Source organism: Calliphora vicina, chromosome 1 (assembly GCF_958450345.1).
Source record: "Calliphora vicina chromosome 1, idCalVici1.1, whole genome shotgun sequence".
Classification (NCBI taxonomy): domain Eukaryota; kingdom Metazoa; phylum Arthropoda; class Insecta; order Diptera; family Calliphoridae; genus Calliphora; species Calliphora vicina.
In genome coordinates, this window is record NC_088780.1 from 171,422,088 (window position 1) to 171,448,725 (window position 26,638).

The following is a 26,638-nucleotide window of genomic DNA, read 5'->3' on the forward strand; positions in this document are numbered from 1 at the left end:
AATTGGGGTATTCACATGGTCTGCTATTAGTCATATTGTCATAATGTCCTAATATATTATAATAGTTGTTGTTGTATTTTAAACAAAAAAAAAAGTATTATTTTATGTCAAAACAATAAACATAGTTCAAATGGTGTTATTAGTTTAGAACTTTTTTGTTTGAAACACAAGAAAAATTAGTTTAAACTATTAAAATATATTAGGACATTATGACAATACGACCAAATAGTAGACCGTGTGAATACCCCAAATACTAAAGCAATAAATAAACATAATTATTCAAAAGTAATTTTTAGATAAAACTTGTAAACGAATTTCTTACACATCCTTAAGTGTTAAAGTAACAAATTATACTCAACTAAGAGCCTAGCTTTCGTAGATTTTGAATCCATCAATAGTTTTTTAAAACATTCAGTTAAAATATCTCGTAAACTGAATGTCAAATTTTTGACTAATTTGTTTTCTATGTGGCAAAATTCTATAAAGCAATATATTTTACACAGGAGTCCTTTCCAAAAATTGTAATTTCTATAGTAGTGTTATCAAATTAAACTACATTTAAATTACATACATTCATAAGATTATTTTTTTTTCGGATTTTTAACAGAATTTACCACTGTCCTATTGTTGTTATTGCTACTGTTCCAAGAGCACTACATTACGAGTTTCTCTTAATACATATTTTTTTTAAATTATTTCACAATTTATTTTTATTTGTTTTTTTTTTTTTTGCTTTTTCTGTGTTCTTTAGATTTATTGGTCCCTTTTTAGAGACAGTGAATCGATGGGAACGCAACTTAGCACTTATATCGGAAATCATTGATGAGTGGCTGGTAGTACAACGCAAATGGCTGTATTTGGAGGGCATTTTTATAGGTGGTGATATACGTTCTCAATTGCCTGAAGAAGCAAAAAAATTCGATGACATTGACAAGGCGTATCGTAGGGTAAGCAAACACACAACTTCATATTTCAAAAGTTTATTTTAAAGAATACATTTTCCGAAAGCACTTATAATGTAGAATGTATGTACATATGAGACAGTCAATACGTAAATGTAAATTAATAAGAACCTCAAATAAATACCGATTATGATTATCAATATCTAGTTATAGTTAGTTTTATAGGATTTCTATCATATACACAATGCTATTTTTCTGTGGTTGCATTTATCTTCCTGCATAATATACATGTGTATGTAGTTAAATAATATTTTATTCTGTTTCGTCAGTCAGTACATCTTTCTCTCTGATTCAATTGTAATCTAATTATACTGTCACATGAGACATTTTATAATTTGCAAGTTTATTTAAAATGTTTACTTTATAGTGTTGGTATTTATTATTTTACAAGTTTTTGCAAATACGCACCAACTACTTTCAATATGTTGTAATTAGGGATGCTAATCGGGACTGATTTTTGATAATCCCGGGGATCCGGATTTGGTAAAGAATCCCGAAATCCTGACCCGGGTTTTCGGGATTGTCAGGAAATCTAAAATCCCGAACATTATAAGAAAGAAACGTACATAATTATGTCTTTACAATTGAAAGTAAATTTTTTATTTAGCAATGAATTTTTATTAGACACTAAAAAGCATACTATTGCATCCATTCAAGAAAAACATCTTTCACATTGGCAAAACCGTTTGCAAGTATTTTCCTCTTGTTCCTTCAGAAATAAAGTGATATATTTCTTTTGCAATTCTATATTATAACTTGGTTTCGTAATTGTTATTTGGGTTTTTTACATTTATTAATAATATCTTTTAGCCTTTGAGCAATCGAAATATTTTCATTTCGTTCGAGCTCCTCATCTGAGATAAAATCACTTTCGTTTGAAGAGGATTTAAATTAAGTTTTGTTAGATAACTTACAAAAAAAGGCGAAGATTTGATTTTTTCATAATATGTTGTTCTCAGATTATGATAAGCCTTAAGCCGAGAGCACCATAATATGATAAGTCCTTCATCATATAAATGGTTGTCACAAACATATATATGTTTACTGTAACCATATATATGGTTGAGACAATCATGTGAATCGTAAGTTAACCATATTATGGTTACCACAATCATGTAAATGGTTACTGTGACTATAATATAGTTAAAAAACTTGTAACAATATTGAAATGGTTACAGTAACCATGGCCAACTATATTTTTTCTCTGCGTGTAGTGACTTATTGTACCCCAGACAATGCTAGTTACTATAGACATTTAGGACCATATCGTTACCTTAATATAAAAAGGCCCTAACTCGTGTTTTTTAAGTCGAGATTTTTTGGCACAATATGATACATGAGCGGACTATTTATCGAAATAATCGAAAATCTGGGCTTACAAAAAACACGAGTTAGGGCCTTTCTATATTATGGTAACGATCTGTAGACATTGGAACCGGAGACTCACTAGTACATTTTAATAATTCTAGTCAGCTTTATTACTTATTTGGTATAATTAATAATGATAAATAATCATAGTTTAGAAGAAGAGCGTTGGCGACTTATAAGGCCTTTTATTGGAAATCTTATATTACTTATTTTTATTTTAGCGGACTTAGCACATTTTTTATAAATTTTATATAAAATTGCTCTCTAATAAGTAATTTCAAAATTATCAAATATCTCCTCAAAAATGTATAATTTATATTTTGTGAATAAATCAATAATTAAAACAAGTTTCTCGCTATTACACTAATGTAACGATATGGTATAGTAAAGTAGGTTAAAAAAACGGTCGATGTTTTCTCCAAAATATTTTTCAGATAGATCCCTTTTCTAAAAATGTTGTATTGTTTCTAGTGTTTATTAAAAAAAGTACGTAAAAGGTAAAAAGTATTCAGAAGATTACTATGTAATCACTCTGTATTGCTAAATGTTCATGAAAACTTAGCGTATCTTCGCTTTAAGCTGTGTTAGACCCCAACCATGATTAATATTTTGATAAGTTAACATTAATAGTGTATTAATTTAGTTTATGTCTCCTCACAAATGTTTATTAAGTTAACCTCATGTTGAAGGAAACGTTTTGCATTCAACTGCTTTTTTTCTATTATTTGGTGCGAGCAACCATACAATAAAACCCCAAATAGCACAGTAACTTACTAAATGATTATATGGAGACAATCTAGTCTAAATGATTTAAGAGCATCTTAACCTAAAACTAAAAATTGTTTCGTTTTGGGAAATTTCGTATTTCAAAATGATTGAAATTTTTAAAATTGTCAATATTTACATTATATGGATTGAGTCATAGTATTCTGAACTAGTTTTATTCAAATACTATAATATCCCGATATCTTAAAAGTTTAAATAGCATGTACGGCAAACTACTAAATTAGAGAAATCTGACTATTTTGAGATTTTATTCTGTTACACATCATTAATAAAATCTTAAAGACCTTGAATATTAATATTAAAATTATTTGATTAAAACAAATTTTAAAAATTTTCTTTATTTGGCTGCAGATTCATAACATAAGATTTATGAATCGTAGGAAGCTGAAAACAAACTTGCATTACACAAGTTTCCAAAACGAGTAAAATTTATATTAGCTTTTTTCTTTATACATTCTTATCATGTCATATTGTCATTATGACCTAATATTTTACGACTTGGTGTCTCGACTTAACCGACTCTGCTGGTTGGATACGATAACACAATAAACATAGCATTAGGATATTTTTAGCTTGAAAGGCAATAACAACATTTTCAAATCATTGTGAAATATTAGAACATTATGACAATATGAAATGATAGGAGACCTTGTGAATTGACCAATCGATTGTTGAAAGTGTTTTTGGAAAGACAATTCGGTATGGTACTGTTAGACTTTGAGTTAACTTAAAACTAACTCATCATCAATCAGATCTTGCTAATCTAACCACAAGTTAGATCATTATGTTTTAGCTTGTTCATTGCTTTTTACCCTCTATTTGTTTATTTTTGCATCAGCTTTGAATAATTTTCTGCTGTCTGCTGTAAATGGGATAGCAATAACTGAACTTGATTTTGAGTTAGATCATATAAAATCGACCCCATTATAACTTCTGTAAATAATCCACTTTTTTACGATTGCAATTCCAAACTTCAGAGAGTTTTGGATGTATGTAACTAAATTCTTGTTCGCGTTACAAAAGAGCATATTGTTCTATTTATTTATATGAATATTGGGTTTGGCACTTGATTTCATTAGATTTGCAACATTTGCCGCAATGCTCATGCAAACACATGCACGCACATGTTTCAGCATTCACACACAAATGAACACTACGAACACATTAGTGACGACTGCTTTGATTTATTGTTTGCTTTTATTTGATTTTTGTTTTTATTTTTCTTGTTTGCTTTTCTATTTTGTTTATGTACATTAGACCCGCCCTTAAAAATTAAATGTAATTTTGTTCTTTAGTCGCTAAAACTAATTTCTGCAAAATTTAATGCTATTGAAAGTTCGCTTGAACGTTGGAAAAACGGGTAAACAATGGTAAATAGCTTTGTTCACATACATTTCTAGAAAACTATTCTCAAAATTAAGAAAACTAAACGAACGAAACCCAAGTTCGATTCAAATACAAGGCAATTTTTTTTTTCATTTGTTTATTTAGAACAATATAAAACCCATCCCAAGCAAAACTACTTTTTAAGTTCCGGTCTAATGTACCTATACATATGAATATGAATATGTTGTATACTTTTTATTATTTTTTTGTTTCCCATCGTGTTTATTTCTCTGTTGTTTTTATTGGTAATATTTCTTTGTTGATTCTTTATTCGTGACACTTAGATAATGTTGGATTGTGCCAAGAATCCATTGGTGGTTCTGTTTTGCACCATACCCGGTAGGTTGCCAGAGATGCAGGGGTTAAGTATCGGCTTGGAAAATTGTCAAAAATCATTAAATGAATATTTGGAATCTAAACGACGAATATTCCCAAGATTTTATTTCATATCGACTGACGAATTGCTTTCCATATTGGGCAGCTCAGAGCCATCAGCTGTACAACATCACATAATCAAGGTAATGACAAAAATAATTTAATAAATAAATATACAAACAGACATACATATGTAAATAAATAATGATAAATCCCAGCGAAAAATGTGGTCCTATTTTAGCATCATAATTCTCATTAGGTCATTGCATTGGGATTTTTAAGCGTTACTCTACGAATATCTGGCTCGCGACCACTACCTGATTTCCTTATGATAACTTGAAAAAATTTCTTATGGAGCCAATGTTGGTAGATCCGTAATCCTACCATTTTCACTGAACTTAATAACTCTATTGAATTTTATTAAATTTTTTACGAGGGTATGTAAGTAATAATTTGATAATCAGATATTTCACTGTCCTTTGAGAACACTTCGAGTAACTATTATTTGTAAAGATTTACAAAACGACTACTATGATGGTGCTTCCACTTGTGGTGGTGTGTGGTTAACGCATGTATGCTCATTAAATGGCACATTTCCATTCTAACTTTGGGTTTGATTAACATAAACATTCCTTGCAATGTCTACCCTGTAGTTTTAAAAGCATTGTTGTAAAAATTTGCAATATTTAGCTGCCGCCATCAACAAAAATTAATTAAAAACAAGTAAGAGAGCTATAGTCGGTTGTGCCGATTCTTATATACCCTGCACCAAATTATACTTAAAAATTTATTTTTTAAATTAAAAATTTTTAATTTTGTTTAAGATTTTTCTACAACTTGAACAACATTTTAAAATAAACATATTTCTAACATTTTATTTCTAACATTATATTTTTATTATTATAAAATATTCGGACCAAATTTCGTATTTTTAGTTCTATTAGTTTCGGTCATACAGCGGCTGTTCGCTAAGGTGGGTCAACGTATTTCCACATATCTTTGTCCATATAAATTAGAAATATTAATTTGATCCTTTTGTTTTGGCTCTATCGCAATTATAATTCAGTTGATGAAAAAAATTCAAGTATTTGTCCTAAATAGCTGGACGCCACTGTATATAATTTGTGGGGTCGCAAATGAAAAATGTAGAAATTACAAACGGAATGACAAACTTATATTTACATACCCTTGCCACTCATGGTGGAGGGTATAAAATGTTATGCAGAATACTGGGTAACTTGTTGTTAGCACTAGTTTCACAAATGCATTCCTCAGCATGAAACTAATTCCCTGTACTGCTGGGCACTTCTAGTCTAAACATTTGTTGAATGACCAGTTCAATGATATTGCGATACATTTAATATAGATTTGTATATTTCCTTACGTTTCAAGCGTGGGTAATACGAAAAGTAAATTTAGAATTAGTGAAACTAGCCCGAGTCAGTGACAGGCTATAGGCTCGAAGATAATTAGGTGGTGGCAAGCCAGATGACATCTGCATAAAGTGACTAAATTGTAGATAATAGCGTGCATATGAATTGATATGATCAGATATGACCTTTTTAACTTAACTTATTAATTGTTATTATATTTTATTTACAAACAGATGTACGATAATGTAAAATCATTACGTATAATCAAGGAAAGCGGCAACATGTATATTGTCAATGCTATGATTTCCAGTGAAGGCGAAGTTTTGGATTTTCGTCAGAATGGTAAGTATTTTAATATGTATATCGAGCGACTATATTCAAACCCCTCAGTTTACAGGAGAACACGAAAACTGTTTATTTCACTAATTAATAAGGAATATTAAATTCTTTCTTCTATAATATATTTCTAAGGGTGCTACTAAATTCTACAATAGATATTTGTATTATTGAAAATTTTATTAAAATATAGAGGTTTTGTTTCAATAAAACTATTAATTTTGTATTGCAAGAAATACATTTTAAATTGGATTTAATTTTGTTTGATTCAAATGATCGTTGAAAAAATGGTAATCTGGGAGTATAACGCACTTTAAATTTTGTAAATTCTTCCATTTATTTGGAGGCATTGAAAGTGAGTATAGGGTTTCAGTTCAACATGACTTTATTCCGCAACAAATATATACATACATATATAAACATAAAATTGGGGTTATCTCGACAACGTTTTATTCAATTTATAATATCAAATTCGTGTTCAGGCTTTTGCATTCCGAAATATGAATTTTTTAGCATAGATAAGTTACAAAAATATTTTTTAAATAAAACTATAAATTTAGTGAGAATTATACTTATTTACATGTTCATTACATTTTGTTTTCTTCATTTCCACAATGGTAAATTAAAATAGTAATCATCTTAATAAATGTTTTTTTTTTTTCATTTCGCCCTTCCCTTTCACATTTCTCTCATTCTTCCACTCCAATTCATAAAGTTTTCCTTTAGACAAATCCAAGTCGATCCAATTCATGCGAATTTCGTATAAGTAGATGTACAGTTTCGAACAAAAATGTACCTCACAGATTATTTTTCAAAATTAGATATTGCAAAAAAAAACCTTATGTGAAAAAAATATTAGGCAACTGTTACTATTCAAGTATAGGAGAAGTGAACAGGACGCCAATTAGTTTTTTAATGGAGTACAAATCATTGAAATACAAGTTACGAGCTCTACAAAGTTTTGCAAGACAGAGATTGTTTCTCTCATTGGTTTTGCCAAAAAATAAAAACATACCGTTAGCAAACCTCCTAAAATCCTTGGTTTTAAATATTTTTGAAATCTGTCAAGGCCACAATGTACGTTGGTGTCTGGATTTTTGTCACCACTTCAGCTACGTTTCCGCATACACCGTAATCGGCACCGAAAACGAAATTCCATACATTCGCACCGAAAAAAAGTTCGTTTCAGAAATCGGGAACGAAACGGCACCGATCAGTAACGAAAAACCTGCCATTTGGAGCCGGAACGAAAACAACTTCAAGTAGGTTGTATTCGGTGCTGTAGGAACGAAATTATTTTAATTATTTTTTTATTTCAAATTTAAAGAAAATCAAAATGAATAAAAAAAATAAATTTTCTTTATTGGAAGAGGAAAAAATAATAGATTTTGTCAAAAATAATGAAATTCTATTTAATGTGCGACATCCAATATTAAAAAATAATTTCGTTTCTGTTTTATGCCGCTACGCATCCAACTGAAACGAAAACAATTCAGAAACGAGACGGTGACTGTTGTATATGTATATGTCATACCATTAACATAATATAAGAACATGGCAATCTTGTAATAGTAACTAGTAATCAGTATTTGCATATTGTTATATATTACCATCACTATAATAAATTAATAAAATGGCATTCTTAGCCACACACAACATGGTGTCAGAAGTGGGATCTAAAGAGTAAAGAATTTAACAAGCCTATAAAATAAAAGTTTTTACAGTAAACATATAAAATAATATTTACAACAAGCCTTAAGAAAAATGCAGGAAGGTGAGCAAATTTTGGCAGCTCCCTCCAAAATGCAACGAATAGAAGGAGGACAATTTTTTGCAACAACGTTGCAGCCTATCAATTTAAAGTCTCCAAACTTGGCAAAGGAGTGGAAGCTATGGTACACCCAATTTAAAATATTTATGACTGCTTCAAATTTGGAAACACAAGCAGATCGTCGTAAAGTAGCCTTATTACTTCATCATCTAGGCAGCGATTGCCTTGAGATTTTTAACTCCTTTAACGAGAATGTTGATACTATTACCTACTCAACATTGGTGGAAAAATTTGAAAGCTTTTTTATACCAAAAGTAAATATAGCAATGGAGCGCCACAAATTTTTCATTTGCAAACAACAACCAAATCAAGCAATTGATGAATATGTCACAATTTTGAAAAACTTAAGTTTAAACTGCGAATTTGGTGGATTGCGGGAAGATCTCGTCAGGGACATTTTTACCTGCGGCTTGTCGCCAAAAAATGGAAATATCCGAGAGAGGTTATTGGCAGAGGGTGGTATTCCCTTGGATAGGGCTATTGCTATTGCTAAATCCATAGCTATGGCTAAAGAAAATGCTTTGAAACTGGAGGACATCCAAGATGACGAACCAGTCGTTAATATGGTACGCAGAAAAACGTTTAAGTCTGCAAATTACAACAAACAACAGGTTGCACATTGTGGTCGATGTGGTCTAGTCCATAAAAACAAATGCCCGGCCGAAGGCGTCAAATGTCACTATTGTGGGAAAAGCGGTCATTTTGCAAAAATGTGCTTCATGAAAAAACGATATGTCAAAAACGTCAATATCGACGAAGATGGCGACTATGATAATGATGAAGAAGAAGAGGATTTATTTATTGGCGCTCTTTCTAAAACAACAAAATCAACAGTAGCAGAATGGAATATAGAGGTGGGAATTGAAAACAACAAAATGGTATGTCAAATCGATACTGGAGCTCAAGCTAATATCATTTCAACACACTCTATAAATAAGTTAAATACTAAGAACTTATTAAAGAAAACTAAAGTTAATATTTTTACATTTAGTGGAGAAAAGTTGTCAGTTTTAGGAAGTGTAAATTTGAAAGTTGTTCATGAGAATCAAACATATATTCTAAAATTTTATGTAGTAGATATCCAATGCAAAAATATAATAGGTCTTCAGTCAGCAATTGAAATGAATTTAGTTAAAAATTTGAATATTTTGTCCGTAAATAAAATTTTTGAAAAGTATTCTGATGTGTTTGGAGGCCTTGGTCTTTTACGTGGCGAATGTAATTTGAGAGTAAAGAAGGATGTCTCTCCTGTAATTGATCCACCACGAAAGATTCCATTTAGATTGTATGATCCACTAAAAATGGAATTGAACAGAATGGAAAATTTGAATGTGATAAAAAAGGTTAGTGAACCAACTGAATGGGTAAATTCAATTGTACTTGTTTCGAAACCTAACGGAAATTTAAGACTCTGCTTGGACCCTAGAAATTTAAATAAGGCCATTTTAAGGCCACATTTTCCTTTTCCAAATATTGAAGACTGTAAAGCCAAACTAAATGGTTCGAAGTATTTCACTGCTCTTGATGCTAACAGTGGGTTCTGGATGGTTCCATTGAATGAACAGTCCTCAAAGTTATGTACATTTAATACGCCTTTTGGGCGTTATCGGTTTTTGAGATTACCATTCGGAATTAATTCTGCACCTGAAATTTTTCATGCAGAAATGGTAAAATTATTTGGCGATATTCCGGGGCTGATAATTTATATTGATGATTTTTTGATTTATTCGTCTACAAAAGAGGAACATTTTAGAATTTTGGAATTGGTTTTTCAAAGGGCAAAGGATGTGGGAATACGATTTAATAGGTCTAAATGCAAAATTTTTCAAACGGAGATAAAATTTCTAGGTCATATTTTTAGTAATTTTGGAATTAAACCGGATGCAGATAAAATAAAATCTATTGTTGAAATGCCTAAACCGGAAAATGTGAAGGAATTGCAAAGATTTTTGGGGATGGTGAATTATTTAGGCGCGTTTATAGAAAATTTAGCGTTAAAAAATAAAAATTTAAGAGAACTTTTGAGGAATGATATTCAATGGCATTGGTCGGAGAGACATGAGTTAGAGTTTCAGAATCTTAAATCGGAAATAACAAAATCGCCAGTATTAACATATTTCGACCCAAATAAAGAGTTGACGTTGTCCGTTGACGCTTCAAAATTTGCACTTGGTGCTACAATTATGCATAATAAACATCCAATAGCATATGCATCAGTTTCATTGACAGAATCACAACAAAACTATGCTCAAATTGAGAAGGAATTATTTGCAATTCTGTTTGGTTGTACTAGGTTTCATCAATTCGTATATGGGTCAAAGGTTTTGGTTGAAACTGACCATAAACCTTTGGTTAGTTTATTTGACAAGCCACTGTACAAAATTCCAGCTAGACTTCAAAGATTTATGTTACGGTTACAGTTATACAATTTGTCCGTAGCTTACAAACCAGGAAAAGAGCTGCAAATAGCTGATACTCTATCAAGAGCGCCCTTATCAGAGACAATATTAACTGAAATGGATGAGGAAACTTCTCTTCATTGCAATTTTGTGGCTTCGTGCTTAGAAACACCTTTTACAAGAATGGACATTCTTAGAGAACACACAGGAGAAGATGAAACGTTTAAGAAGATTATTGCGTATGTAGAAAACGGGTGGCCAAATAATAAAAAGAATGTTGAACCATTGGTGATGCCATATTTTAGGATAAAGGAAGAAATTTCAGTTTTGGATGGCGTTTTACTAAAGAATCATCAAATTTTAATTCCAGAAAGCTTACGTAGATCAGTTCTGTCAAAAATACATGAGGGACACATGGGAATACAGAGATGCAAAGACCTAGCTCGACAGTCAGTATATTGGCCCAATTTATACAATGACATTGAGAATGTAGTTTCAAACTGTGAGGTGTGTATGCGTTACCAAAACTCGAAAACAAAATCGGAAATAGTTCCTCATGAAATTGTGGATATGCCCTGGTTTAAGCTAGGATGTGATTTATTCGAGTTCAACAAGAAAACATATTTACTTGTGGTTGATTATTACTCTAAGTACATTGAAATAGAATTACTTAATTCAGGGTACAATAGTTCCCAAGTTATACTTAAATTAAAATCGATTTTTTCTAGACACGGGATTCCTTTTATATTAATAACAGATAATGGCCCACCTTATAATTCTAGGGACTTTAAAGACTTCTGCCATAATTGGGGAATTGAGCACAAAACATCTAGTCCTTATTTGGCAAGGTCCAATGGGTTAGCAGAACGTTCTGTTCAGACAATCAAGAAAATGTTATTAAAATCTCAAGAAAGTCATTCAGACCCTTATGTGGCATTGCTTCAATATAGAACAACACCAAAAGATAATCTACCAAGTCCAGCAGAGCTCTTAATGTCAAGGTCCTTAAGAACAAAAATACCATCTATTTTAAAAAATTTAGAACCAAATGTTATTAATAAGAACGAATATACTAAAAAGTTGAATTCAAACATTCAGAAATATTCAGATTATTACAACCAATCTGCTAGAAGAGTTGAACCTTTACAGGAGGGAGATAATGTTATGTTTAAAAGAACTCCAACAAGTTGTTGGTTTCAAGGACAAATTATAGATTCATGTAAAGAACCAAGGTCATTTATAGTAAAAGATTCTAATGGTTCTCTTTACAGAAGAAGTCAAGATCATATAAAGAAAAGATCAGAAAATAAAATAATAGAAAATCCAGTTAATCAAGAATACCAAACAAACAGTCAGACAAGTGTTGAATTACCATCAGTTAATAATGATTCCAAGGAATATATAACAAGAAAAGGTCGAATTGTAAAACAGCCTAAGAAACTTAATTTATAAATTATTTTTATTAACATTTATACTTATATTATATTTATTGTAAATCATTATTTTATATTACACTATTTTGACTTAAGAAGGGAGATGTTGTATATGTATATGTCATACCATTAACATAATATAAGAACATGGCAATCTTGTAATAGTAACTAGTAATCAGTATTTGCATATTGTTATATATTACCATCACTATAATAAATTAATAAAATGGCATTCTTAGCCACACACAACAGTGACGAGCACCAACGTTTTTCAGTTTTCAGCGGAAACTCAGCTTAAGCAAATTTTTTTATTTATTTGTATCGTTTTAACTCTGTTAATTTGATATAAAGCCTCTTTTGTCAATAAACGATTTTGATATGAGTAGTCGAGATAATAATTAATTTTAAAACGATCAAATATTTCCTTAAACAATTTATGATTTACGTATTTTGGCTGATATTTAATGAACAAACCATTTATTAAAACAAATTTGACGCTATTATACTCTATATTTGACGTTTGCAATTTCGTCAAAATGGATTTAGTAATTTTGCATACCACAGTTTACGCAAACTGTTTATTATTACCTATTCCTTTTGTTTTGTTTTAAAATCCCAATTATTCCTGCAAATTAATAAATCTTAATTTTAAAAATGTCTTGCATTTTTATCTTCACAGTATTTTTAATTTATACCAATAGACATAGTTATAAATATAAAAAGAAGTTCTTTGCATTGTACGCAGAATGGGAAAGACTGTTGGTAATAAGTAACGTTGTTATTGTTACGAGTACTTACTGAACCATCACTGATTGCAATTCAATATTAAATTATATTCTTTTCTTTTTCTTCTCGTTTGTTCTTTGTTCTACATACTTTTTATTATATTTATTTTAATTAATTACATTGACCAGTTTGTAATAATTCAGTTCAATATTATGCTAGGCGTAGCATTTTTTGTGATTCCTTTTTAACCGTTAAATTCAATTGTTGTGGACAATTCATATTCAATAGTAAATACGACATACATATTTCATACAAACAAATAGCAAATAATTTTTACAAAAATAAATCAATTTAGAATAAAGAATAATCGAGTTTTTATTTAAGAAAGTCAATTTGAGTTAAGGATTTTTCAAGTTAAAAATTTAGCTTTGAGTCTTGCGATTTTGTAATGATTTAAATTACTTTTTTTAAATAAACAAAAACTTATTGAAGTAGTTGGAGAATTACCCAAGCTTTGTACTATAAAGAAGCAAAGAGTCTGCTGAAATCATATATTAAATGTCAAAGCTCAGTAGTGAATAATGTAATTGTGGTGAAGACATATTTTTCATTAGTCACATCTAATTCTACACACCATCACATCACATCCGTATAATATCTCCTCATTAAACTTATTATCGATGTCGATTTTGCAACGTCAATTTTCCTCAGTGTACGTACATAGAAATATATTTAAGTCATATTTTTTTTTTATTAAATACTAGCAAACCCGGTCCGCTTCGCTTCATCTAATAACAAATAATCTATAAACAGTTTTAATGTCAAATAAAATCGTCGGTTTTTATTTTTATATTGTAAAGAAGAATGAATATAAAGTACCAATAATTACCCACTGTTCTCATTCACTTAAAACCATATATATCGAGGGACTATATTCAAAACCCTCTGTCTTTGATTTTCACGAAAATGGCTTTTTGATGGTAAAATGTTCAGTAAAACAGCCCTCATCTATGGTGTGAATTTCATAACAAACATATTTTTTTTTTGATGTTTTATTTGCATTTTTGTTACTTCTCTATCTAATATAATTAATTTTTTCCGAATGCAAAATAATTAATTTTCAAATATTTTTTTGGAATAATTTCATTTTGCGATTCATGTTTTCTTACTAATTTTTGCATGGTGAACATGAATTTTACATTTTTCAATCATGCCGATTCTGAGTTGAATTACCATGAAAATATTTTACCTTTTTGTTTTTTGGAAAATAAATGGTTAAAGTTGGAGTTTGCTATAAAAAGTGTCATCTATTATACACTCGTTTTATGCGATAGATGCGTTCCAAAAAAAATCGCATAAATTGAATTGCATAAAACGATACTCTAGCTTCATATAAAAACTAATGATTCGTTCCAAAATTCTGAAAAACCGCATTAATTCAGATTTTAATATTAAAATCGGAACAAAATCGCATAAAAAAATCAACAAAAATATATTTATTTAATTTACTTAGCAATAAAAACAAAATACGTTAGAAAAAAATAAACAAAAATATTTATAATTACAGAAAAAGTGAAAATGATCCAAAAAAAAAATGAGCTAACAAATTGTTTAAGGAAATTCTGTAAATATGTATGATTAATCTGAATCACTGAATAATTGATTTGGAATTGCATCAATGTCACTTTCATCACTAGATGATATAATCATATTGTCATCATATGGTAAAATATCATTTTCATTACTAGAATTAATCTAGTGAATAGGGGACGAAATCGAAGAATTTTTAGGAGCTTCAATTGCTTCTTTTCTTGCAAAATAATTTGTCATTAAACTTTGCGATTTTTAATTTTAAAGTTGCTTATGCAAATCTTGATATCCGGAAAACAGATCAGTCAGTCCGCGATGAATCTTTAATTCTCTTTCCGTTTCCGAATCTATATTAAGAAACTGAAATTGAAACATCTAAAATTTCAAAATCTTTTAAAATTCTAAAATAAAAATTAATTTAAAATCCGCATAAATTTGAATCCGCATAAAAAAAATCCGCATAAAACGAGACCTGAGTGTATTACGATAATTTACACCAATCAAACTCCCAAATAACTTAAAAAAGCTAAAAAAAAAATTCTTCTATAACTTTTTGTTTAATATTTGGCCAATTCACAAGGTCTCTTATCATGTCATATTGTCATAATGTCCTAATATTTCACAATGGTTTTTATTGCTTTTCAAGCAATAAATGTCCTAAAATAATACTACTCTGTATGCTATATTTATTATGTTATCGTAACCAATCAGCAGAGACCTGCGCCGAATGCCTAAGAGTCGGTTAAGCTGATATATTAGGACATTACGACAATATGACTGATAAGAGACCTTGTGAATTGACCAATTGTTTGTTGTTAATTTTTCAAATTATGTTGTATTATTAGCCGTTATCTTAAATAAATCCCGTTAAAAACTGACAGATGGCATAAATGTAATCAAAATAATTTAATTTTATTAAAATGCAAAATCCTCTATCTTATCATTTTCATACACAAAGAATACAGATTCGTAGTAGCAACCGAATTTGTTGTCAATCGAATGATTTAGTTGCATACATAGAATTTTTCGGTTCCATCGACAGAAAGTCAGCTGATAAAGAAGAATTTCGGTGAAGCAACCAAACTTTTGTTTTCCCTCAATCTCTCATAAAGTCATCAAAAATGCAAAATTTTAAAAACCAATTATATGTGAGATTCTTTAAAAAAAGTTGCTTTAAAAAAATATTGTAGAATACCGAATTTTAATAACTCATGTAATATGCGAAAAAAAACAGATTTTTGAAACTGAAATTCCTGAAAAGTTCTATTATTTTAAGATAGAATAGTTTTTAATATAGGCCCTCGATATGCTCAATTTCATGTTTCTAGTTACATTATTATTAAGAATTTATAAATTACCATTAGATTCTAACTTCACTAAGTTTAATAATTTATAATAGCGGTATTCACAATGTAAAGTACTTGGCCTGGTAATGTAAATTTCCGAATTTCAATGTACCAAACACCTGTCTACAATTTTTTAAGTAGATAAAGTTGCAATTTAAATTTAGTTTGTTTTAGAAGATATTTCAAAAATCCCTTAGTGGATCTACATACATAGAGCCTATAGTACAAATTTCATGTATCTACCTTTTAGCGTTTGGCCTGAGCGATATTAAATCCGTCAGTAACGTTACTCCTTTATTTATATAGAATTTTTATGAATAATACTTAGATGTTGTGTTTGCATTAAGATCATTAATAACATTAACAATTTATTAATATTCATATAATTGTTAAAGACATTTTTAGTAATCAGTCAAAACTGAACGGAACAAATTAATAGCAACAACAATAATAATTCAATTATACGTTTTCGCTTCCTACAAAATACCAACCATCACAATTGTATTAAATTGTTATGAGCATTGAACCATTAATTGGACAATTTAGAAAACGACCTAAAGTAAAACAAGTCATAATCATTAAAATCAAACGTTTGACCAGTTACCAACTGAATATTCTGAAACTTCCGGTTAATTTTTGTCGTTAATGTTTCTTGCTGTTTTAAGCGCTTTCTATATTTCGATTGAGGAGATTCAAATCTTTTCGAATACAATAAATAAAGAAACGAAATAAAACACCAAACGGATACAGGAAACATGAAACAGAACAACAGTAATAATGGCGAACAGAAAAGGAATGATTTTTTATTATTTTTATTATACTTTTTTGTTGTTTTCGTCATCATAACCGATGAAAGAATAAGACGGCACAATCTTTATTGTGGAAATATCAAACGAAATTATGGCTTTTTAAATTTATGGAGTTTTTTTGTTTCCATATGAACGTGTTTGTATGTATGTGATATATGAATATATCGTCACCTAAAATGCAAAATAACGTAATTGTTTCAATATCTCAAGAAAACTACTTGAGATATTGAAACAATTTTCAAATCTGAACAAATTTTCAAAACTGAATTACAATGACACTAGAAATATATTTTATAAAAAAAACTAATTTTTTCAGAGCACACTTTAAGATATGTGGCTTACGTTTTTTTGAATTGTTGTTTTCTGAAACAAAAAAACGTATCATCAATATAAATTTTTATGAAAAAATAAAAACTTAAATAAAAATATTTTTTTATTTTAAATAAAAGCAGTTGATATACATACATTTTTAAATTTTCATAAAGACTGCAAAAAATATTCAATTGCAACAAATTTATTACAAAAAAAATTATGAATTAATTACTCAAAGCGTATACGTTATTTTGTTTAAGAAAATCCCGTACTTGATGATAATTTAGTTTAAATTTTTGTTATAACTTGGTTATTTTTGATAGTAAAAGTTTAAAATTTTGCACACATATGTAATATGATGTAGTGAATAGTAATCAATAATAAAATCAATTTCGAATTTTTTGATGATACGTTGTTTTGCATTTTAGGTGACGATATGTATATTAGGGTGATATTTGTATTGGACTTTTTCGATTTTCAGTGCTACCGAAAATCTAAAGTTTATACATATGGGGTATTTCACGTCAAGTGAACCAAATGAGTTACAAAATATTTATTTTGCTATATATCCCACTCGCATCCCACTAAGCAACCAAATAGGTCTTAAAGGAATAGACCCAAGCTTTCTTTTGAGCGAAAAAAAATGTAAAAAAAGGATAGATTAGATTTTGCAAAAAAAAAGGTCAAAAATTGCATATTTTGAGTTACAAAACATTTATTTTGATAGATCCCACTAAGCGACTAAATAGGTCTTCATGAAAAATATCTGAGCTTTCTGTAGAGGAAAAAAAAAAGTTTTTTCATTTCGAAAAAAAAGTCAACAAAGTTTTTGATTTTGCAAAAAAAGTCATAAATTGCATGTTTTGAGTTACAAAACATTTTTTTTGATAGATATCGAACTCGCATCCCACTAAGCGACTAAATAGGTCCACAAGGAAAATATATAAGCTTTATTTGAAGAAGTTTTTTGATTTCGGAAAAAAAATATTAAAATTTTTTTATTTTTTTTTTAATATTTTTTTTTCGAAAGAATGAAGAAATAAATAGCTATCTAAACTATTTGGGACACATTTTGTTAAGAACAATAGGTAATAAGTTACATGGATGAGAAAAATCACATGTATGGCCAAAATGTCAAATTTTGACCCCCTCTAACTCCAAGAGTTATTGACCGATCTTGTTGAAAAATTGTGTCTGAATTACTATCCAATAGATCTAACCCTTGCATCCCGATCGGAAGACATCGATTTTAAAAGTTGGTTCACTTGACGTGAAATCCCCCATATACATATGTATGTATTTCCTCGAATCTAGTTTAATCTAGTGAAAAAGATGTAGTAATGAGGAAAGCAACAAAATGTTTACATTTTAATGTAAAATGCAAAATTGGAGACATGTTCTTATCTTTAAGATGAATAAAATTTCCATTATTTGCATTATTAATAATTACTTTTAAGTGGATTTACGTGGGGACCGATTTAAATTTGGTAAATTTCGTAGCTTATTTTTTAATATTTTATTTCAGACATTATTATTAACGCTTCTATATCTGGGTCGCAATTTACCAAGTCAGCAAAGATAGAACTCTACACAAAAAAATATTATGAGTATAAAAATTATAAAATTTTTATGTTAAGAACAATTTCTAGATACTATTGGACGATAACTACTAAAAAAAATTTAAATCTGAACATAGATTGTACTAAATTTTTAGCATTTGGTTTTTAGATGGGCATTTGGTTTTTGGGATATTTTTTCCAAATTTGGTTGCTGTCTAATGTTATATGCTTGTGCACATGTACTGTTTAATTATCTTGTCAATTGATGTGATTTCAAACATTTGTCATAGAATTCATTATTTTTCTTGCATTTTATTATGACGCTTCTAACTTATTATTGGCACTATTTAATATTGAAAAATATTTAATTATTGTTTTTTTTCTATTGGTTTCCATTTAAGGTATTTTGAGTCTACAATATTGAGTATTAATATTTGTCATAAGCGTATGTAACTATAATAATACAATATCATCGTCTAAACAAATAATTGTATTAGATTTTCAAATAATACAAATGATTTTTTGATTTACGGGAGGTATTTAAAAACTTTTTAATTTTGTACATATACAACCTATATATATATGTATCGGGTATTTATGTATGCTAATTTTGAAATGCATTAATACACAGTATTGTCGTCTGTAAATACCTTAAATACCACTGTATATAATTAATGTTCTCGTTTGTTTATAGTTCGCATCCATGGTCGTGTGGAAAATTGGATGAACGATGTATTGGATGAAATGCGTCGTTCGAATCGTTATTTGTCCAAGAAAGCCATATATGATTACGGCACTGACCTCGAAATAACAAGGTAGGATAAAAGTATTAAATTTTATATTTATTTGTATACAAGACACAAACACACACACTACATAAATTCACATGTTTCTGTGAAATTCACAAATAAACAAAAAACTCATATGTTGTCTGGATACTGTTTTACTTTTGTATATAGTCGATTATAAGTAGTTGCCAGACAAATTGCACACAAAATCGTTAAATTTTTAAACAAAATTTACCTATGTATATGACAATACAATTTGAGCATGAGTCAATATATAGTTGGTCAATTCACAAGGTCTCCTATCAGTCATATTGCCATAATGTCAAAATATTTCATGACTCGTCGGCTCGGCTTAACCGACTTTTAGCCGTTCGGCGCAGGTCTCTGCGGGTTGGTTACGATAACACAATAAACATAGCATACATAGTAGTATTATTTTAGGACTTTATGACAATATGACATGATAGGAGACTTTGTGAATTGAACAATTATTAGAAAATTAATACTACATACTAACAAAATGTAATTTAGGAAAAATTGTTAATTTGACATACATATAGATAAAAGAAAGGAAAGAAAGATTTATTTAAAAATATACTAAAAATAATGTCGACTAATCGTATACTCTGGTAACTGCAAACTTGATATATAGCAGAGGTTAGAATTAATTAATTCGATTTAAGCTGAATTCACTAAGATCTTAATTCGAAATCAATAAATGTCAGCCATCATTCATTACATAAATCCATTTCCAACATCTAATTATTAAGCTTCATTCAAATGCTTTTATTTAAATTTTAATGGACTTGTATTAAAAGAAAATGTGAATGATTCAATAACGAATTAATTCTTTAAAGAATGAATTATCAAAGGAATGAATTCAATACATTCAAAGGAATTATTCCTATGAATTAATTCATATCAGAGAATTAATTTTGATATTGAAATTGGAATTAAGAACTAATTCTTTTGAACCTTTAATATATTGTATGTAGATAACTAGATAGATGTATATTAGGGTCGTACAAAATGTAGTTTTTCAGGTAGCATTTGATAACATATGGACATGTACTATATTGATGATTCTAAAAGAAATCGCTTAAAATTAAATGTTCATGAAATACATACATATAATTTTAACTTGCATCTATGTTGTATGTTGAAATTTGGTCAAGATAATATAAACTTGAGGTACGTTAAAATGTAGCGCATAAAAAAGTAGATTTGGACCACTCTAAGGTACATCCATATCCGTATACTGTAGATGTATTTATATATACATATATTTATGTATGAATGAATATTATAAAGCTGTGTACTCGTATGATTGTAAATTATGCTTAAAACATTAAGTGTGGTGGCGGCTGTTCTTGTTATAGTTGTTGTTATTATTGCCGTCGATGTTGCTGTTGCTACTGATGATGATGCTGCTGCTGTTGCAACAACTTTTTGTTTTTATGGCTTACAATGAATAATTTTGTCGTTATAAGCGATTTATCTTTTTATTGCCATCGATTAACCGCAAGACCAATATAACACTGTCGTTGGCAATAATAACAATCATGACGATGATGACGACGATGACGAAACATACACACATACATACAGACATACAAACCCAGCGGGAAAATGATGCAGTATAGAGGCCTTATTTCGCAGACACAAGGACACTTAGCCGCTTTGCAAAATCGTTTCAATTTTACACGGCACACAAATGAGCATAATTTTAACAGAAAACCTGGCCATAAGTGTTTTTTGAGTTAAAGGCTGTATTTCTTTGATAGTTTTTGGATTAATTAGGCCCAATGACGAAGGTTGAAATCGGCCCATGATTTCACCTAGCTCCCATACAAATTCTATTTTGAATTGCTCTTAAAAATTGAAAGTCCCCACATAAACTTTAAGGTTCACAATTGCCCCTAGGTCCCATATAAGGCCCCTTAAGAAAATCAGACATATATCTCATAATGGATGATATTATAACGTAAAAGAATATACAAGTTGGCGCAAAAGTAATCCTCCTATCAGAAAATGCTATAAATTTTGCGATTGGCCCCTAATGTAAGTTCTGTTTTGACATTTGTGTAGTAAACACATGCGAAATATACGTTAATAAACAATGTTACGCTACACTGCTTCAGAACGCGGAATATTGCTGACTATTTATTTGACCAATTTTCATCAAAAATAATCATGGTTTTCGCTTCTGGGGCACTGAAAATCCGCGTATAACTCACGAAGAGCCATTACATCCGCTCAAAGTCACTTTATGGTGTGCTGTTTTCGCTGGAGGAGTCATCGGACCTTTTTTCTTCGAAGACGTCGCGGGCCAAACGGTTACTGTCAATGGTGAGCGCTACAGAGCAATGATCAACGAGTTCTTTTTGCCGCAACTTGATGAATTGGGATTGGAAAACATGTTGTTCCAACAGGACGGTACAACGGCACACACTGCACGTGTCACAACAGATATGCTGAAGGATGCATTTCCCGGGCGCCTAATCTCCCGTTTTGGCGATTTGCACTGACCAGCAAGATCGCCTGATTTGACCGCTCCAGACTTCTTTTTGTGGGGTTTATGTCAACAAGCCTCAGACTCTTGCAGCTCTTAAAGACAATATCCGTCAAGAATGTGAGGGCCTATCGCCGGAATTTTTGGCCAAAGTGATGGAAAATGCCATAAAAAGGGCTCAAATGACAATCATTCTCGACTTGATGTAAAAAAAATTAAAAGATCAAATAAAAATAATCCACAAGAAGAATCAAAGTTTTTCATTTTTTTCTTTAATTACAGCCAAAAAACATCGGAAGTTTACTTTTGCGCCACCTTGTATGTATGTCAAGATTAAAAATCTTGTAATTATACTTTAGGAATTCTATTTTAGAAATATCTATACATTTTTAAGACATTCTATAACTAGAACTGATCTTTTAGAGGCCCAACAAAGTGAAGACCTAGCATTTTTTCCCGCTGGGTATATACACACGGACCTCCAATGATATAGATGTAGATATAGACACAGATACTAACGAGCCTGTTATTGAGTACATTGCTGGCCACCACAGTGGTTTTTATTAACACTATAAACTTGAGTATGTGAGCTTGTGCATGTGTATAATTTTTTTGTATCGTAAAATATAATGAAATCACTTACAGTACACACTAGACAGATATATAAACTTGTATTTCATGATATAAAATTGATTCGTTTAATATTTATGCATTATACTCGTAGATACTTTTACTTTATTGTTTTTTTTATTTAATTTTGTTTTAATTTTTCTTGGTATCAAATTTAGACCCGATTGGTTGATGAAGTACCAGAGCATGGTTGGACTGGCGGCCAGTCAGGTATGGTGGACGGCAGAAGTTGAGGAAGTATTTAATCAGGCTAAAAACTTTGGAAACCTGAGAGCCATGAAAGACTTTCTAAACAAACAAAATTATCAAATGGATGAGCTAGTTCTGAAGGTGCGATCAGATCTCAGCTCAAACGATCGTAAGAAATTCAAGACTATAGCAACTATAGATGTCCATGCCAGAGACATCATTGAGGGATTTGTCAGAGACAATATTCTGGATGTGGGCGAATTTAGCTGGGAGAGCCAATTGAGGTTCTATTGGTTGAAGCTTTATGACAATTTATTTGTTATTCAGTGTTCTGGCCGTTTCGATTATGGCTATGAGTATTTGGGTCTGAATTCCCGTTTGGTTATTACACCGCTAACCGATCGTATTTACTTGACCATAACCCAGGCTCTCCTCATGAACTTGGGCGGTGCTCCTGCTGGTCCAGCTGGTACTGGTAAAACTGAAACCACTAAGGATCTAGCCAAAGCAATGGCTCTTCTGTGTGTTGTAACCAACTGTGGTGAAGGAATGGATTTCCGTGCAGTTGGCACAATATTATCGGGACTTGCTCAATGTGGTGCCTGGGGCTGTTTTGATGAATTCAATCGCATTGACATTTCTGTATTGAGTGTAATATCCACACAACTTCAGACCATTCGTAATGCTCTCATACGAAAATTACAAAGATTTGTTGTGAGTATTAGTGGTACTATTATTAGAATATTTAAATAAAATTCACCGGTTAACCGATTTATGAATACTCTAACTATAATGATTAAAAATTTGTACCTAGATATTACATAAAAAGTTACGAAATTTTTATAATTTTTTGTACGGTGATAGTGATGTTCTCGAGTTCAATACTCAAAACTAAAAATATCTGTGCCATACCTTCAATGAAATAACTATCTATATGTAATACTCTAAAAACATCAATTGATGTTTGATATTAGATATTAGATAATATAATGTTTAATACATTTTACAATATGATCTAATTTTTATATTTAGTTTGAAGGTTGTGAAATTAGAATTGATCGTAAGGTTGGCATATTTGTTACAATGAATCCTGGTTATGCTGGTCGTACCGAATTACCCGAGTCCGTTAAAGCTCTTTTCAGACCAGTAACCTGTATCAAGCCAGATTTGGAATTAATTTGTTTAATATCGCTGTTCTCCGATGGATTCCTAACGGCCAAGGTTAGTAAAACTATAAAAATACAAACATTTTTAAGCACTTCTTCTCCAGTTGAAATCGACTAAACTATCTTATAATTACTTTAGGTTTTGGCTAAAAAGATGACAGTTTTGTATGCGCTTGCCCAGGAACAATTATCTAAACAGTGTCATTATGATTGGGGTCTACGTTCTTTAAATTCGGTTTTACGAATGGCTGGTGTAATGAAACGTCAGTCTAGTGATTTGCCAGAGGCTGTTGTGTTAATGCGTGTTCTGCGTGATATGAACTTTCCTAAGTTCGTTTTTGAGGATGTACCACTGTTCTTAGGTCTTATTAAGGTAAGAAATGGAAAACAATTTTACAGAGCAAATACACTGGTATTATACTCTCTGGAAACTTATTTTAAGAATTATGAACTGACTAATGTTTCAAGAGTAATTTATGAAAAACACAGCGTAAACTTTTCTAATTTCACAAATTGGATACATGAGCTATATAGAAATACACATAGAGCTAGAAAACACAAAAAAAAATCACACATATGTGTGGTTCTTTTCATATAGTTTTTTTTCTAAAAATTCTCACCATATAAGTTTTTGACAACTGAGTTAGGGCCGTGACAGGATCTATGTATGTGTACTCCTGTTTGATGTCTTCTAGTTTACGCTCTATGTGTATTTCTCTATGGCTTGAGTCATATAGAATTATACATAGAGACGAGACACTCTGAATTGTCAAACAAAAATACAACACATCATATGTCTGATACAACAACAACAAAATGCATTCACTAGCATGTATTTTGTTGTTGCATAATTTAGGTTTTTGACAACAGACTTAGGTTTTTGACAATTACGTCTCGTCTCTATGTGACCCTATGGCTTGTGTAATCAAATGAATAATTGTTTACTAATTTTCTTCACATCATACATGAATTAATTAATCATACATGAACTAATAATTTGTGTTTCAAATACTTTTTATTCGAAAATGTTTAGGATTTATTTCCGGGCATCGATTGTCCTCGTGTAGGTTATCCAGATTTTAATGCAGCAGTACGTCATTGCCTTGTAAATGATGGATTCATTTTATTGGCAGATCAGGTAAGATTTTAATTCTTTTTTTTTTAATTCTCTTTGGACAAGACATGTCATGTCGTGCAAAATATTATACATATTATTATTGAAAAATATTTAAAAGAAAAATCAATTTTCTCACATCCTCAAAGTTTAGCTTGTTGTTGCTTTTTTTTCTGTGCTATTTCGCTTCAAGAAATGGACAACACAATGTTCATTTCATTTACAATTACAACAACAACAACAATAACAACAGATAAAAAAACAGTAGTAGCACCAATAACAACTACTTGCACCAATATTACACAGAAAAACTTGTATAAATTGAAAACATTTTTGTAAGTCTTTCCGGCATTGAAATGGAACATTTTATATTTCTATTTATAGTTTTTTTTTTTTGTCATCCTCATATTGTACATACATACACATTCATACATCCATACACAATAGCTCACACAAACACATTCTAGTGATGAGTATTTACAATCGATGCAGATGTAGTTGTCGTGCTGTACTCTACTGTACTGTACACTGTTGGTGCTGTTAACAACAATGTCATAATCTTGCCATTATTATCCCTGACATTTTACGATAAATTTAAAACAGCAACAATAACAACACTAGTACAATGCAAACAAAAAAACTAAGATGGAAATCCTTTTTGTGCATCACAGGCGTAGACACTTTGACACATTCTAAATTGTACTTTAAAAGCAAAAAACAGAAAAAAAAATAAAGGAAAGAATAGAAAAACTAACGAAGAAATTCAAAGGACAAAATATTAATGTACATAATTTCATGTAGTACATCATTTTAAAAAAAATTCATCAAAAATAAACTAAAAATATCATCTCTTCTTTTGAATAAACAACAACAATACATCATCACCAACAACACCTCAACAAAACATAAACACAACACAACACACATCCATAAAATCCGAAGATAAAACATTTCTATTTCATAAATGTACTTGATCTTTTAACATTTTAACACCAAAAGCCACCCTACACCCTCCACCCCCAACCCCACTTTCCTCAACTGTTTGTTGAAGTTTCATTCTAGTTTTTCCGTTTTTCTTCCTTTTTTTTTCTTATTTTTTTTTTGCAACCAATCTGTTTTGTTGTGTGAGTTGGCCCTTTGTGTTAATTGCTTCTGCTTTTAACACTTGTAATTGTGTGTCCATATTATTATTACTTTTTTCTATTTAATTTTTTGCAAAAAAAAAATTACTGGGTTGATGTCTCTTTTTTCTGTTTTTTTTATTTTGTATTACAGGAAGACAAAGTGGTACAAATGTATGAAACAATGATGACCCGACATTCCACTATGATTGTTGGCCCAACAGGTGGTGGAAAAACTGTTGTCATAAATACACTAATTAAGGCCCAAACCTTTATGGGTCTGCCAACAAAATGCATTACACTTAACCCCAAGGTAAATACAACACTGGATGCTGTACATGGAATAGTCTGCATGTTGGGATGCACTCAAGAATGGCCGGATCTGATCTTTGTTAATTTTACATTTTAGGAAGTGTTAACAGTATTTGCTAGATATGAAAAAGTACAAAGACTATTTAAATATTTGCTTAAACAAATCGTGATTACTATGCAATCAGTGTTAGTACATGTACGAATGTATTTAGGAA

At 30.2% G+C, this 26,638-nt stretch overlaps 1 protein-coding gene across 1 annotated transcript in view; it reads left to right on the forward strand.

The window, feature by feature from the left end:
• Positions 1-26,638, forward strand: part of Dhc98D (Dynein heavy chain at 89D) — a 165,170-nt gene that overhangs the window by 71,553 nt on the left and 66,979 nt on the right. Inside the window, exons 31-39 of the mRNA XM_065498228.1 lie at positions 752-947; positions 4,787-5,020; positions 6,484-6,592; positions 19,286-19,406; positions 22,680-23,424; positions 23,743-23,931; positions 24,016-24,249; positions 24,910-25,014; positions 26,266-26,424. Of these exons, the coding sequence (XP_065354300.1) occupies positions 752-947; positions 4,787-5,020; positions 6,484-6,592; positions 19,286-19,406; positions 22,680-23,424; positions 23,743-23,931; positions 24,016-24,249; positions 24,910-25,014; positions 26,266-26,424 (2,092 nt within the window). The remainder of the gene's footprint in view (positions 1-751; positions 948-4,786; positions 5,021-6,483; positions 6,593-19,285; positions 19,407-22,679; positions 23,425-23,742; positions 23,932-24,015; positions 24,250-24,909; positions 25,015-26,265; positions 26,425-26,638) is intronic.